This window comes from Phaethon aethereus (genome assembly GCF_964289735.1).
Source record: "Phaethon aethereus genome assembly, chromosome: 3".
NCBI classification, from domain to species: Eukaryota; Metazoa; Chordata; class Aves; order Phaethontiformes; family Phaethontidae; genus Phaethon; species Phaethon aethereus.
In genome coordinates, this window is record NC_138576.1 from 107,832,898 (window position 1) to 107,849,822 (window position 16,925).

At 35.8% G+C, this 16,925-nt stretch overlaps 1 protein-coding gene across 3 annotated transcripts in view; it reads right to left on the minus strand.

The window, feature by feature from the left end:
- Positions 1-2,378: 2,378 nt before the first annotated feature.
- The window catches only part of EPRS1 (glutamyl-prolyl-tRNA synthetase 1), a gene marked incomplete at its 5' end in the record, with an annotated part of 41,080 nt that continues 26,533 nt past the window's right edge, over positions 2,379-16,925 (minus strand). For all 3 annotated transcript variants that reach the window (XM_081998212.1, XM_081998211.1, XM_081998210.1), the window contains 14 exons: positions 2,379-2,612; positions 2,885-2,949; positions 6,486-6,564; positions 7,523-7,683; positions 9,915-10,088; positions 10,592-10,789; positions 10,909-11,064; positions 11,736-11,837; positions 12,165-12,244; positions 13,032-13,104; positions 13,264-13,473; positions 14,363-14,414; positions 15,659-15,924; positions 16,258-16,488. In XM_081998212.1, the coding sequence (XP_081854338.1) occupies positions 2,462-2,612; positions 2,885-2,949; positions 6,486-6,564; positions 7,523-7,683; positions 9,915-10,088; positions 10,592-10,789; positions 10,909-11,064; positions 11,736-11,837; positions 12,165-12,244; positions 13,032-13,104; positions 13,264-13,473; positions 14,363-14,414; positions 15,659-15,924; positions 16,258-16,488 (1,998 nt within the window). In that variant the 3' untranslated portion in view covers positions 2,379-2,461. The remainder of the gene's footprint in view (positions 2,613-2,884; positions 2,950-6,485; positions 6,565-7,522; positions 7,684-9,914; positions 10,089-10,591; positions 10,790-10,908; positions 11,065-11,735; positions 11,838-12,164; positions 12,245-13,031; positions 13,105-13,263; positions 13,474-14,362; positions 14,415-15,658; positions 15,925-16,257; positions 16,489-16,925) is intronic.

Here is a 16,925-nt window from a genome sequence, read left to right on the forward strand (position 1 = left end):
AGGAACACCAAGAGATTTGCAGTTCTATTATAAACATAAAGCAGTATCATTTAATCAACTGTAGTGTATTATTCTGATTCATATACTTATTTTCTTCTAACAGACACAAACTACTAAGAGTCTGAAAGTCTTCATACCAGTATTTACGGATGTTTCTATAATGCTTTACAGATAGCTCAGATTGTGCTTCCAGTGAAAGGATACTCGACACGGATGTATCTCTCCCAGACAGGCGTTAGCCTCTCCTCTGTGGAAGATCACAGAGATCTGCAGGTGAGTCATCCACATTCCATACACTTCAAGTCCTACTACAATCAGGAAGAACCATTCTGGGGAAAGAATTTAAAAAACCCAAACAGAGAAAGAAAAAAGGACTGGGCTTCTGTGAAACCTCTGGCTTCAAACCAACCCATTTATAGGTTGAGAGTAACTAATTTCTAAGAACAGCGCTGTCAATATGTTTACTCATGAATTTGATCAAGTCAACTGGTTGAAGGTTGGCTGTTTGTTCAAACAGATCAGGTTGCAGCAGTGTTAGAGACTGCATTTAGTTTTGCCTTTCCTTTGTTCTGTGCTATTAACAGCTTTCACATCTCATTTTTAAAATACTGGTGTTGTAGAATGTTTTGATGCGAGCTGAAAGTGCTCATTTAGTCTAAATAATCTGTTTTGCTGTGTCAAAAAATCTTGGTGCTCTCCTGTCTCTTTACGCTTGAGGACATTAAAGCTGCTGGTTACTGCTTTTCCCCTTCCTCCAGCACGAGAGTGCTGCAGTAGGCAATACCTCTGAAGACCAGTCTTAGCTACCCATCATTTGAGGCCAGAAGAACATCACTCTGGCATCACTACTTACGCTCTTTCTCAAAGTGTAATTCCAGTCAGTGTTTGAGACAACATACCAGGATCAGAAGACCTTAGGGCCGCTCTTCCGGTATGTCAACTGAAAACAAAAGGTGAATGCATGCACTGACATATCATTCCCCAGATCCTTTGCTCATTACTACCCCCTAGATTTTGTCTATATAGTGAGAAAATACCTAGACAGATGAATGCAGGATAGATGATTTTAAGATGCAACTGCAGCGAACCCTTCAGGCCTAATCATCATCCAAGGAATATTACAGAGACTTTCCAAGTGCTCAAACATTGTGAGCAAGCCGATCTGAAATATTTAATCATTTTTGCACTTTCCTCTGAAAACTAGGGTACTATCACAAGGTGCATGATCCTAAACTGGACAGGCCACAGGTTCAATTTAATATTCAAAACTTTGACGAGGAAGGCTGACCACAGGAATCTGGGTCACACATGCTTCTGAAAAGCAGAGAAGTGTAAAGATCTGGGAATAGTACTGTAAGTCTCCTGTATGCCTAAGACTTTTGTTGCAGGAAGGGTTTGGGGAGTATCTAGTGGTCCAACTTTTTAACTGACAAGTTTTGACTCAACTCTTTTCAGGGAAAGGGGTTTATGTAGACAGCCTTCAAACATACAGGAGAAAAAAGTAACAGATTAAGCATGTATCATCCAAAAGTTATTTTGTGCCAGGACTATCTCATATTACTTTAAGTCAATCCTATGCTCAGAGTGGAAGTAATTTTTATTTTTTTTAATAATTTTATAACTCTGCAACATCCATCCTTCTCTGCTAAAGCAACACATAGTAAATGCATGAAAAGCAAAAAGGTTTCATGGAACATATAGGTATAACCAGAGCCTAAAATCTTTAGCACTGAAAATACCTCTCTTCAGATTGGCTTTGCATTACTCATTGCAGTATCACTATGAGACAGCTATAAAATCCCAGTTTATAAGATAAGAGAAACAGGGCTTTGCAAAATATCTGCAAGAAATGGCATTCACCTGCATCTGGCTAACAATGCGGCATTTAATCTAACATAGCCTTTCAAACTTGTTTTACAATGGGGTGATAATATTCCTTGAAAGACCTGGCTCCAGAGGGAATTTTCAAAAAGGGTAGCATTTACCATGCCTACAAGTTAGCAGCAAGTCTGCAATGAAAATTGAAAAATTTGATGGCAAAATTAAAAGCAGATGTTTTAGCTATGAAGTTTATGTCGGCACACTAAACTGTACTATAGAGCGTTTATATGACATTCTCTCCAACCTTTCAGGCATTTTCTCAGTGTACTAGAAAATAGTATGCACCAAACCAGAAAAAGAGACACGAGCAAAGAATACCTATCCTCCCCACTGAGCAACACAAAAAACAACCAAAGCGTATTACAGCTCACAATACATGTTTATTATTAGAGATGTTTACAGAAAAGTCTGTGAATTACTGCTAGCCTAAGACTGACAATTGGGGGGGGTGTTATAGTTTATGGCTTCATTTTTTGAATCATTTAAAAAGTCGCAAAACTGATTAAGTTTGGGGGCTATTTCAGTCTTATTAAAAAAAGTTCAATTCACAGATAAAGGAAAAGGTGCTTTCACTAGTAATTTAGTAACTACGACCGAATAGGGTGTAAAACTTTGCAGGGTTTTTGCCACAGACACATCTTGCCCCACGCTGTAGTTCACAGAGAGGCTGAAAAGGTATGCAGAGGCTTTTTGCTCCCATGGAAGGGGCGCCAGGCTCAAGATCTTGATCCCTGAAATAAAAACATATTCATAAATACATACATGTATTTAAAAATAAAGGTGCAATAAAGTGTATTATAAATAAAATCTCAAAAGCACATGAATTAGTCTGAAAGTTTCAGAACTAAGGGAGTAAATATATTGAATTATGCAGGACAGCAAGAGTCAAGGGTGAGGATTGTACATCAGTGTTATACCCATAGGCATCTTAAGTTCCTGTTTTATATTAAAAACATTTTGATTTTGATCTTGGTAGATACCTTCCAGTTTAGTTATATTTTACCTGGCAGTGGTCTTCTTGATCCAATCCTCGCACTCAATTTCTCCACAAAAAGGGATTTGTACAATCTGTGGGGGCAGGGGTAAAGAGAGGGAAAAAAATAAACAGTTATACATTTAAAACAAAACAAAAAAATCATCCTTGTCTCTGGAAGATTCCTAAACCTTCAGATCTCACACTCAAAGTGGGAAAAGTTCCAATTGCTACAATTAAATTTTAATAGCTCTTTCTCATCAGAGAAATAGATAAGCACAGTCATCCCTCCATAGTGCAGCATGGAAAAACTTACACAAACCCAAAGCAGCATATAAATCAAGTCAGGGTGCTGATTTTTTTTTTTTTTTTTAACCCAGTATATCTTCCTTCTGTAGAACGTATAAATACTGTTTTCTCCTGAAATACTCTGTTCTTCAGGAAAAGCTTAAATCTTTCAAACTGCAGAACAAATGCTTGCTCACATACTGCAAAACAGTGCTTTGCTAATGAGGTTTCCATTTTAATTCCAGTAGTACGAATTTTCGTATTTTCTGAACAAGACAAAGACATACATATTTTAAGAAAATAGAACTGCCAATAGCACATTTTTCTTGGGGGTGGGGGGGAAGTGGTGCCTATTTTCCTGCTGTTCCCTTCAGTTAGCTTAACTGAAGGAAACTGAGAAAGTAAAGTTGAAATTATAATCTCATACACTGTACTCAGTACTAGTCTTCACTATTGTAGCAAATCTCTTTTCCCAAGTTTTATACTCCATTTTACTGACTTTTTTCATTTTTAGTGGACTTGGAATGGAATTTCGGTGTACTACCAAAAAGTAGGATTACTTTTAAAAAGACACCCCCCTCAATTTGAACCGTCATGTAATGCTAATAGCTGAGGGCAATAACAGCTACTAAATTCAGCATTTCACAGTCAATTTAATTCTATCCAAGCTGTGAATTAGGTTTCTGATCTGTGGCTTTCTTTCACCAAATTTACATTGTTAGTGCAAAATTCTCAATTTGCCTTTATTAGACTTCACTTTATACAATCACTTTCTTGCAACTGAAAAAAGGAACCATTACTACTCTACTATACTGTTCATTACTCTTTTGTTAGTTAAATAACACTTTGTTTAAATACCTGTGCATTTATTCCCAGAATTTCAACTAAACTTTGCATGCAACTTGAAAGAACACACAAGCAGTCTGTATTTTTAAAGACCTAACAGTCTACACTGCAATTGTAAGGGGAAAACAGCAACAGGCATTAAGCAGTAGTTCAGCTTACAAATTTTCTTCTTAAACAGTAGTCAGTGCTAACACAGTGTAATTTCAATAAATTACAGAATACACACGTAATAAAATTTTGTCCATACAACATATACAGGTAGAGTGAAACAGTCATAAAGTGACTTATGTAATTTTTTTCAATTCAGATACACCGACTACAATAAACTTACATCACCTCAGTACCAAAATGGTGCAAGTATCCAATTTGGAATATGAAAATATTTGTTCACATTTCCAAGTTTAACTACATTATAAACTAGATTATGTTAGAGTTCTAAACATAACACAAATAGTTCAATTCTCTTGGCCCTCTCTAGAAGCTAGCTGTACACAACAGTGAGTGTTGGACATTGAAGACCAGGCATTTTACCCTCTCCATAGGCAGAGGGTATCATTTGAAACCTCTGTGGTAGGAGAAGAAAGTGGGTTCTATAGTATTTCATCAAAATTAAAGGGTAATAATTTATATGCATGTACCAATACAGAATTAGCTTCACATTCCATTCCTGCTCTTTGAATGAACTTGACTCCCCATTTCAGTTTATTTTCACATACAAGTTTACTACATCTCTTAAGATTTTTTTAAGAGTTTATGTCTTCCTTGACTGTTTCTTTGTCTTGAAGACAGTCAAGCATAGTTTCAGAGTGCTTGTTTAATTCAGACATGAAAGATGGCCTCAAGTTCCACCAGGGGAGGTTTAGATTGGACATTAGGAAAAATTTCTTCACTGAGAGAGTGGTCAGGCATTGGAACAGGCTGCCCAGGGAGGTGGTGGAGTCGCCATCTCTGGAAGTGTTCAAAAAATGTGTGGATGTGGCGCTTCAGGACATGGTTTAGGGGACATGGTGTCGCTGGATTAAGGTTGGACTTGATGATCTTGAAGGTCCTTTCCAACCTAGTGATTCTGTGATTCTGTGATACATGATGGCACCTCTTGAAATCACAATACATGAGAGCAGTAGTACTAGTTGAACATCTATGCAGAGCACGATTATTTGTTACGCAAAAACTAAAGATTTTTGGTTTTTTAAATCTACCACCGGAATCATCAGATGCTTTAGAGACACTTGTACCAGGGAAATGATACTTTGCAGTTAGATCCCAAAGCTGTTTGGAAACAGAGTACTTCACACTTGTATTTAGTTTTGTAGAGTAAAATAAGGCAGTACTACCATTCTAGCACCTACGCACAGAATGTCTAAAAACTCTGTATCCTCAACTTCATAAGCACGCTGAATCAGTCCCTCCTCTGAAGTTCATAATTATTCCTTTAGATCTTGTTATAAATTGAATTTAAGTGCAATAGAAATGCAAGAAAAGAGTGTGATGGTAGGTTAAGTCTAACCAAGAATAACTTAAAACTATTTCTGAAGTTAACAAAAGTACTATGAATTCTTGGCACTTGTGCATTTTCCATCAGAAATTTTTAAAATTTCAGAGTAGATCTAATTGGTACAGAAAAAAACCCCAATCTTAGCCTTAATGATTAATGCTGGGGATCCTACTACTTGAACACATTAATCTAAATATATAGACAACTTCACAAGCTGGGGTTTGTGACAGAATTTCAGCATTAAGAACTTCTGTCAGTGGATCTCTGAAAAAGAAGCAGGAGCTCAATTCTCTACTGAAAACTTCATCTTTCATATAAACTCCAAATACTTTGCCAGAACTTTAGATTTGTTACAGATCTCTAAATCAGTAGAGCTCAGCCATCCACATTATGGGTTACTCTTACTATCAACTCAAGGAGCTTTCTGACTTGCAGTAATTCTCAATGAACCCAATGGCTTCTACTGAGGTCATGAAGGCAAAAACTTCTTTGACGTAAATAGCATGTACTTTAAACTCTTACTTGGACCCTATTACAAGATTTGACAAGTGTTTTTCACTGTTTGCATTAGAATAATGACAGTAAGTTTATCTTAATCTGAATAAAATATTTACATTAATCTCTCTGAAAAGCGCTTTCTGATAAAAATGTAACACTTTAAATGCAAATTACCAGACTGCAGCATTATAAGTCACTTCAAGACACCCTGTCACCTCTGGCACAGGACTAAATTTTGAATGGTTGTAACCTGAAACACCATATTTAGTAAATACCATATTTTAGCAAAAGAAGAAAGCATCATGTATCACAAATTTGGGGAAAGCTAATTTATTTTTGTGCAGATCTACAGGAGAGGCTTCATCTGCTTGTGAGGGGACAGTTTCACAAAAACCACAACATTGTTCATATATAAGATTTGAAATTTCTAGCCCCTGATTATTTGTAAGGGACGGAAAATGTGTGAAGGCACTTACTGGGACAGAATGAAGTAAATTTCCTTACCTTTCCTGAATCAAGCTCTTTTTGAAAGTCCTCCATAGTATTTGCCACCACCATATGACTTTTTAGGTCCTCAGAAGCTCTAAGACAAGGAAAAGAAAACTTCAGCCAGGGCAGATTTATACACATAACCTCACTGGCCAAATGAACTACGTTTTCAGAGTCAGTCAAAACAAAAAGTTACAAGAAGAGAAGCCATATATTCATTCAAATCTTCCTAATCAAGGTTATGTCTTTCTACCACTTCTGCCCGCAAAGGGATAAAATTTTGATTAATTGCCAATGGGGTGGTCTCCAGGTTGCTATACATTTCACCACGTTAATTCATACTGTTATGCATATCAGTTCAACACTGACCAGCTGTAGATAGAAACAGGTAAGTACTATGGATGTCGATTTTTCTGTTTAATTATGTTCTAAATCTAAATGTTTTTTAACTAGGTAAAAATATTCTGCTTGTAAGCAACTTTGATCACCACAGAAGAAAGCAGGAAAACTCATCTTCCTCATTGTCCTTACAAACAACAATTTGCAATGACAGACATGCAAGGGATTTGGCATATGCAGTAAGTGCAAATAACAGTTCCAAAAGCATTTGATTGCTTATAAGTAAACAATACTATGAAAGTCAATAGGACATAGGGTCTTAAAATACACTTCTGAACACAGAACTTCAACTACTGAAGTTTCTTGGACAACTTTATATTCCGTACCAAAAGCATCTTTCAGGAATGAATCCTGTGCATTATTATCCCATGAAGTATTTATGGTGTATTTGTTTATTAATACTTTACATGAACTCACATAAGTATTTTTAAAAGTAAGTTCACAACCTTTAATTTTCTGTTTCATGAGCACAATAGAAAACTTTTATCACAGTATGTGAACAAGTTTCAGAGGCAGAAAAATGAAATGCCACAAACAGAAAGATGGTCCTAACCTGTCTTTCTGCACAGATGAACCAATAATGTGAGAAATTCTTCTGACAGGTAAAGTCCATCTGTGATTAGCACAGCTGTTTACTGTACTTCTCAATTTACCTGTTGTAAAGGTTAGCATGGATCTCCTCCAAAATCTGCTTCAGTCTATCTTCTGCTTCATGTTCAGAAAAGGTCAGCTTCTGTCCTGTGTCTCTTCTAACAGCTACAAACTGTTGGCTCTTCATGTCTCGTGGTCCCACTTCAACCCTGACTGGAACACCCTTCATTAAAAAAAGTTACAAGTTATAATGAAGAAGTCATTCTCAGAAGAGTTCATTTTCTCTCTTTTTTTTTGTTTGTTTTGTTCTAAAGGTCAGTCTTAATATGGAATCAGTCTACACATTTAAGTTTCTTTGAAAAAAATCAGTGTATATTCCACTGCTTTTATACATTTCTGTCTTTCTCATCCACAGTCTCTCACTTGCGCATTATACCTTGCTTCACTAGCTTGGAGACTGCATCTGTGCTGACAGGCAAGTAATACTAAAATAGTTAAAGCACAACTGAAACTGCACTAAGACAGTTATTCCAGATAGTGCAAATCTGATTTTTAAAGTCTGAATGATTGAGACCTCTATAGTAATTTTAATGTTCTAGTTCATCCAATAATACCTTTTAATTCTGTTTTCACAGCACACTTTCAACTGTATGAACAGCAAACAGCAAAGGTTCTGTTAATATAGCCCCAGTGTCAACATTAATTGCATAGAATATTTGACTACAAACAGAGAGTGGTTTTATTGATGTAAAGCTTCTACACTTCATAAACTTTGGTGGTAAGAACCATGTAATTTCTCATCTCCCATATACCATCAGACAAAAAAAGAGTTTCCATTTTACTAGTCAGTTAAGAGTCTATTAAGTCTAACTTATTTTCTCTACATCCTGCTAACATATGTCCCAAGCTGTTACACATACTTTCAGGGGAAATGAAGACAGTAAGTGCGAATGCATTTTGGTGGTTTGCTAAGTCCCTCCCCAACCCCAAAGGAAATCAAATCAGTAAGCTAAAAAGCTAAAAGCATTCTACAATGTTCAAAAGGTGACCAGGGGAATCAAAGACATTTACCCAAGCTTTCTACACATTTTGTGCTCTGGAATCTCTTCAAGTTCACAGCTTCCAAATGACTGTCTATACCTCTCCCCCACCTTGTTTATACTAAAAAGATGAAAAACATAGTAAAATCTGTTTGAAGGGTGAAATACCTACTCCTGCCACAAACCTACATAAAAAGCTATTCAATACTGTTATTAACAATTTAAACTGAACAGATATTCTAGTTTATGGCATACAAAAAAGCTGTCTCCATAATTAAAACTTGGCAGAAAGTATCTAGTATTTCTAATTGTAATACTACTTTCCAGTGAAAGAAGAATGCCTAATGGTCACGTAGCAAGACTTCCTAAGAAAGAGCAATGGAACTAATATCAGACATTATAAAATAAGTACCAGTGACTTGGCTGTTTTTGGAGGTATCAGAAATCTGCTAAGCTGAAAAGTACATGAGGCAAAATACTTTTCAGTTCATTCTTGTACTTCTTACTCCAGTACCCTTGTATTTTTTACCCTATGAAACTCCTTATCAGTACTCAATAAAATGAGTGCACTTTGCCTGCAATTAGCCTGAAGATGCAGTTTATGTATTATGCTGGACACTTAGATTTTATAGAAAACATTGTTTGCCCTGTGCTGTGCCTCCTTGATAAACCTAGTTTTATTTAAAAAGTCTCTCAACATGGATTCATAGTATTAAAGCTCCATTTAAAAAAAATTTAAAGTTACACAAAGGGAAGAGAACTTGGACACAATGGGATCTTTCAACAACTTGGGGAGCTTCTATCATCTCGCACTGAAGATTAACTTATTGACACTAATTTCATATTCAGAACAAAAATATGATCCCATAACACCACTCAATACATCATTCAATTTCTAATTACAATTGTTTCATTCTGTTCACTATTTTTGTTTTACAAAAGCCTTTTCTATTTGATAAAGCAGAACTGTTCCTCTTAACTACTATATGAGGGGAACATGGTAATTCTTAAACAAAAAAAACGGCGCCTTTCTTTATTGACACTGTACAGATGTATATTCTCTGTTCCACTGTGTGCAAAGAAGACACTGTTGTGACCCTGAAGATACTTAACTATTGGTACAAATTTTTAAACATGCAGGTAATTTGTACTATTAATTTCATTTTCTAGGTACATAAAGTGGAAACTTGGAAGTTCAAAAATCGCTAATGACACACAAATTTTAGTTTTGTGTGTCAAACAGAGCAAGTCTCAGAAAACACCTTTTCTTCACTTATTAATGAAAGTGATCACGGATTATCTGGCAGCAATTCTTTATTTAGAGAAAATATTTGCTTTCTGAACACAAGGCATGCGTGACATTCATACATATCTCACATACAAGCTTCAAAACACGTCCTGGAAAGAAACGTACCTTAAGTTCCCAGTGGTTGAACTTCCAACCAGGTGAATAGTTGTCTCTTAAATCAGCCCGTACACGGATATTAACACTAAGCAGCCTGTTACGATATTCATTACATTTCTTCAATAAAGCCTCTTTGTCCTCTTCAGAAAGGGAATTTGTGATACCACAGGGAATAATTACAACCTGCAATGTACCATGACATGTACTTTGCATTATAAGATTAGTTCCCAGTTATTAAAAAACTTAAAAACAATATTGTGGCCCTATATGCCAGTAATTTCTTTCAAGTTCTCAGAATTAAAGGATACTTTCCATTTTCATTCAAATGATACAGATAAAATTATTTTATATAGATGGGCTATTAAAGGGAGCTTGTCTACCACAAGTAGCTTTATGATTTGTATTAACTTTATACAAAATGCTCTGTAATCAGACAGCTCTTATCCTTTGTTAAGTGCCCAATATGAAAAACCCCAATTTTATCTTAATGGGTAGGAGAAGGGAAGGAATTGAGCTGTAGTCCATTCCACCAGGACGTATCTAGAGCAAGATTTTTTTTCTTAGTATGATACATGACATTCATCTGACCAAATATACAACCCTGATCCTATTATCTAAATTATCATTAATACGAATTCCAAGACAGGAAAGGAAACAAAATGGTAATTTAAGGCACTTTTACACACCTGAACACAGGCTACTCGAGGTGGGAGCACCAATCCCATGTTATCTCCATGAATCATTGTCATTACACCAATAGTTCGAGTTGTAATGCCCCAGGAATTCTGATAAGCAAACTGTTTTTCTCCTGGTTTCTTGGGATCTTCAAATACAATTTCAAACATCTTTGAAAAATTCTGTCCTAGATGATGTGACGTTGCTCCCTGAAATAGTTGAGCACAGAAAATTATACTCAATGGAAAGTTGAGTCTACCAAGCATCAGTTTAAGGCTTTCATCTTACTGTATCTACTGAAAAAAATATTCTTCTAATAGATAAATACCTGGATAGCTCTTCCACTGGCAGATATAAATGCCTCCACAGTGGTTGTATAATCACCCCCAGCAAATTTCTCCTTCTCTGTCTTCCTTCCTTTCACAACAGGTATTGCCAGGAGATCTTCATACACTTGAGCATACAGATCAAGTATCTGCATCACCTATAATGAACATACTGTCTTAAGAATTACTCAGTATTTTGCATTTGCTAAATCATGACATATTTTTATATGCCGCAATCTATAATCTTAAAAATTTAACTTTCTCAAGATTGATTAAAAAATAGTATTTCTTCAATTGCTTTAAACTTTGGTTGTTATTTCTATGAATCAAATAGCAACAACTATAAACCATGACAGAAAACAAGAGTCACTGCAGAAATATGCCAGTCCAATGGTTATAAAAACTTCCAGTTTCCAGCTAAAAGTTTGAGTAACTGCTAAGTAAATAAAGATATGCCACGATACTCAATGAAACATCTGTCGTTCGGGCAAAGGAAGTATTAAAATTTCTAGCAGTTAACATGTGAACACATTATTTAGACTTTTTAAGGTAAACAGATTTTTAAGGATTTTTAAGGAAAATAATTTTTAAGAAAAGTGTTCTTTATACATCACACTCTTCAAATCCCCCATATTGTTTGAAGTGACTAGCCTCAGACATGGGTTACGTCTGAGAAAAAAATGGCTTCTAGTACACTTGGTATTTTTCATGAAGGCTCCCAGAGAAAAAGAGACAGATTTCTACCAGGTCCTAGTAAAAAGATTTGTTTGTATTGCTATAGAGTAAGGTAACTTCTGAAAGCAAAAGCACCAGCGTATTTGCTTTTTACCTCCTCTGCTGCTTCTTCATATGTTGCAAATGCTGTGTGACCCTCTTGCCAAAGGAACTCACGAGTACGAAGGAAAGGTTGGGGATGTTTGAACTCCCAACGCTAGAGGGGAGGAAATAAAAAAATTGAACACCATAACTAACACTAAAGTGTCAAATTATTGTTAAAAATAATGTTTATAAATGGGTATTAGAAAATTCTGAATAAAAGCGGAAAAGTCAACTATTTGCAGATTTCTACTGAAACGATATAATCAACAATATACAATATACATTGATAAAGTATGCTTTATTGAAAATAGTGAGAAAAACAAATCACATAAACCAGATTCATACTTTTGCCATGAAATATGTACTATGATCCACATAGAACAGTTGTCCTACACTGCACTTATGATACAAGTTACTCAGAAATTGTGTACAGACATACCACAACATTGCACCACTGATTAAGCTTGATGGGAAGATCCCTGTGTGACTGCACCCACTTTGCATAGGCAGGATACATGACTGTAAAAAGAAAGCAGCTTTGAGTCTCTGCACAATACAGACAGTTTATGCCAAACCTTTCTTTTTGCTACATATACACTTAACATTCTCTGCTGTGAGAACTATGCTTTTATGTTTAATTCTCTTTAAAACACATTTTTTGTCTTAACACATAATATTTTCACTGAAAGGAGTATTTTCACTTCGTCCCGCGTTTCTGCAAAATAGCTTGCTTGCTGCTGGTCAAAGTACAATCCAAAGCTTAATATCTAATGACACTATGTTTGAATTACTGGCCTAGAGTATGTAAATACATCTAGGTTCACAAATAAAAATTCACTGACCTCAAGATTTCAGGATGTTATACCATACCTGATTCAATCAAAAACTCATCCAGCCTTAGGTCTTTAAAATGTTTTTTTAAATTACTCGGAGGAAATTTTAGAAAAGCTAGTTTCACAGCTATAGTCAAAGCACATGCAAAACTGAAGTGAATTATGAGATGAAGACATTTTCTTATAAAAAATATAAAACAAACAACTGAACGTGTCATTCAATCAAAGCAAGTCAGTCTTCAGGATATTAACAGAAAAATTCCTAGAGTGTACATTTCCTAGAAAAGTCCATTTAAGGGAACATATAGTGTTGTGACATTTGCTATGAGCAGCAGCAAATTTAGGAAATTTTGATATGGAGTTATAGAAAACATTCTAAAAAATGGGTTTCCACTTTTCAACCACTTGTCTATCAGCTACGCTATACCTGTAACTGTTTTCTTTACAGCCAAACTGCATGAAAAGAGGTCTACCTGTTTCACTTGTGGGACGTACAGCAATTGGTTCAGCCAGATCTGTTTTCCCAGATCTTGTGACCCAAGCAACCTAAAGGAACAGACAAAAAAAAACAAAGAGAGGGTGTTAAAAAAAAAAAAAAAAGAGCAAACAAAACAAGTTTGGAAAAAACCTTACTTTCATACTTAGCTGTAGACTAAGTGGTTGGGTTTCTTATACTCAGATTAAAAAAAAAGTTTTGAAGCATACCTCAGGAGCAAAGTCAGCAATATGAGTCTTCTCTTTCTCTAGGGCAGCCTGGGACACAAACATGGGGAAGTAACAATTTTCCACTCCAAGTTTCTTGATCTCTGCATCGAAGAAGTTCTTGATAGCTTCCCAAATAGCATAAGCCCAAGGACGAAGAACGTAACAGCCACTCACATCATAGTATTCAATCATCTCTGATTTTGTGATCACCTTTCAAAAGATTATTCAGATACTGAAATTCCAATTTCACATACAAAGATCATTCAGTAATTCAGCGTACAGCATGCAATTCAAGAATAGTCTCCTATCTAGAAGTCTTTGTGCTCAAAAAGTTAGCAAAGATATGCCTTCAGATTGCTTTTGTTACCTAAAATTAGAGAAAGTTAAGAAGGAACATTAAGTTTAATAATAGTTCTGAATAATGTAAACACTTAACTAAAACTGAATTTCATGGGTCCAAGTAAGAGACAGTAGCTAATACCCAGAAACCAACAAACTGCACTTTTGTAAGAAATTTCTCCAGCTTATGTCAGAAAATATTTTTATTCCTTAGGGTATATGCAAAAATTGTACTAGTGAGAGGCAATGTACACCACTGGTATCTATTTACAATCTTTCCTAAGTAGGCTAATCTAAACTAATCATCTCTACTCTGATTGTTTTGAACCTCATGAGCCAGGAAACTCATTCCCTATCAACAGGTACTAACTTTGGTTATACATCATCTTGAGATGGAATAAAACTCCCAAGCCTGTGAAATTCCCATCACTTCACTGAAGTTTTGCACTCTTAATGAAAGAGGGATGCATACATGAATTAAGGAAATCATATATATATGGGGGTGGTGGTATGTGAAATGGTTGATGCTCATCCTTTTTACAGCTTCCTAAGTATATTCAGCTCTTCAATCCAGGCACTTCTATTTGAGACCATGATAGCAATGTAAGAAATAGAAAAAGCACGTACTTTGTTTTGTATTAAAAAAACCCAAACAAACCACAAAAAAACCCAGAAATATAAGGTAAGATATAAATCCAAAACAGATTTTTATTTATAAGAGAATGAAATAATTCTTTAATTCAAACTGATATGCACTTACCTGAGAGAACCAGTCTGCAAGATTTTCTTCTTTTTTAGCTTCTAGACCCAGCCTAGGGTATTAGAAAAGAACCCAATTTGTGCTGTAGAGCATTTAGCAGTGAAATTTACCCTAACCTTTTTTTCTTTTTCTTGGGGGGGGTGGGGTGGGACACGGGGGGGAACACACAGCAGAAAAAGGGGGACGGGGAACAGAATATTTTAATTTTACTTCACAAAGCTAACTTTTCCCAATTTTTTTCTGACAGTTCAGTATGTGTTGGCTAGTAGGAATTGCTAGCATTTTCTTACCTTGGCTAACACAAGAGTATTTCATAAAACCAGCTCTGTTTCCTTTCTACTGTTTGAAACCTTCTAATTCTCACCATGGTGGCATCGAAGAACGTCATAATGACGCATTAAAAAACCCAAGCACCTCCAATAAGAACCTAAGACTAACCAGACCCATGTGTAAGCTGTCTTACTCTTCATTTTAAAAATTTCTTACCTAGCTGGTGGCCACAATTTCAGGAAATATATGCAACTTGAATTCACCATGTGAATGTCAGTCAAACTGTTCAAGACAGAAAAATGACCCTACCACCAAAATAAAGATAACTAGTAAAACTAAAAGATTCTAAAGAAGGCTAAACTCACCAGATGCAAATGACAGTAGACAAAAGTAAAGTTTTTATATCTGTACAGAGAGATTTTAAGGGTGAAAAATGCATTTTTCTGGCATAATTTCTATACAAAATAACCACATCTCTATCTCTAACGTGATTTACGTCTCTGAAACAGGAAACAAATAGTGCTGCATAATGCTTGCTGTGGAATGACTTCTAAACTTTCAGGGTGGGAGCAGGAGAGGGGATGCACAGCAACAGTGCCTTGCTCTGGGTTGGGTTACATACTTCTCATGGTACTCGCAGTGAATATTCTGGAAATCCTGGTACAATGAAATAAGCATAAGGGTTTTTTTTCTCCAGGATTTATACAGAGCAAGATACACAGTACATTTGCAGAAGCAAATAATGAAGCATAGCAAGTTCTCAATGTCAGTATCCACAGTAACAAAGTGTGCACACTGCTTTATGCTTTCTAGGTAGGTAGAATTTTCCTAAGTAGGATACTGAGGTACAACCGACACTAAATAAACTTTGGTAACTTTTGGCTCGATCCTAAATATGAAAATGAACGTAGTTATTTTTTCAAATGTCCACACTTTCAAGTGAAATGAGAAACCTGTAAAACTCTAGATCTATTAGAGGTAAACAGCTGAGGTTTCTAGCAAATAGATTAAAGATCACATCTGTACCTGGTTTGTTTCTTAGGGCCTTGACCCTCTCCTGATCCATCTGAGGAGAGTTCATTACCACTCTGTCCTTGCAATGGTTCTTTTTTTGGGCCATCGTTTTGCTTCTGTTGCTTACTCTGCTTTTCAGACTTGTTCTCTTTCTCTTTCTTCTTCTTGTCTTTGTCATCAATGCCACTAGCAGAAACTGGTTTATAGTCAACTCCTGCAACAGACTTATACTGGGCCTTCAACTGAAGAAGTTCCTTAACAGCTGCATCTATCTTTTCCTTGAAGAACAAAAAAATAAAGATAAATTCATACAGAAATCACAGGAATAAAAAGGCTATATCAAAAAAATAAATGGATCTCTGTATGGCATTATGGACATCCACACAGTGTTGGGGGAAAAATCTGCAAAAGCCAATACTTAACTTAAATACATAAACATTTTAAGGACCATATCTGACAGGAATAATTTTAAAAGTACATGTCAGGCCTCAGAATTCAAATGCTACCTATTGTAACTGTACATTTCTAATTCCCATAATCACACTAAATTGAAAATAGATTTTTATATTTAAATACATATATTGCATTTTTATATTACAGTATGTATTTACCTTTTCTGCTTTTTCTGATTTCAATTTCCTAACTTCATCTCCTTGAAGAGCTACTTTGCTAAACAGGGCTTTAGCTTCAGGTGTGTCTGGACCACTGGGTACTATGTTTGATGCTTTGGGCAAAGCACCTTGAGTTACTGGCGGATGTCCTGGCTTGTAGTCCTGCCCAGTCTTTTCCTTGAAGTCAGCTTTTAGAGAAAGAAGGAGTTTTACTGCTTCATCTATTTCATCCTATATGGAGGACAAATAGCAAGATGTACTGGTGAGAATCAACGAGAAAACTGACAAGAAGCATTGATTTTCAGGCTAAGAAAATAAAATTTCCATCTAGCAATAAACAGTGCTTCATAATTAGGAGAGGCCTCAAGTAACAGCTCTTCCCCAAGCAACAGGACTATGTTTAAGAGCTGTCACATTATATTAGAATGGTCCCCTAGCCCACCTGCCCAGCCACAACCTGTTAATAATTGCAGCAGAATCTACATTGAAAAATACAATAAACTGTTTTAGAAAAGACCTTTAAAAAAAAAAAAAGAAAACACAAAAAAACCCCCAACACACCACCAAAAGCAATTCTGCAAGGTAGAAATATAGCTGGAAAAAACCACCAGGTCCTGAAAACATATAGGTTTGTCTCGTGTTCTTTTTCACAACTATCACTGAATTTG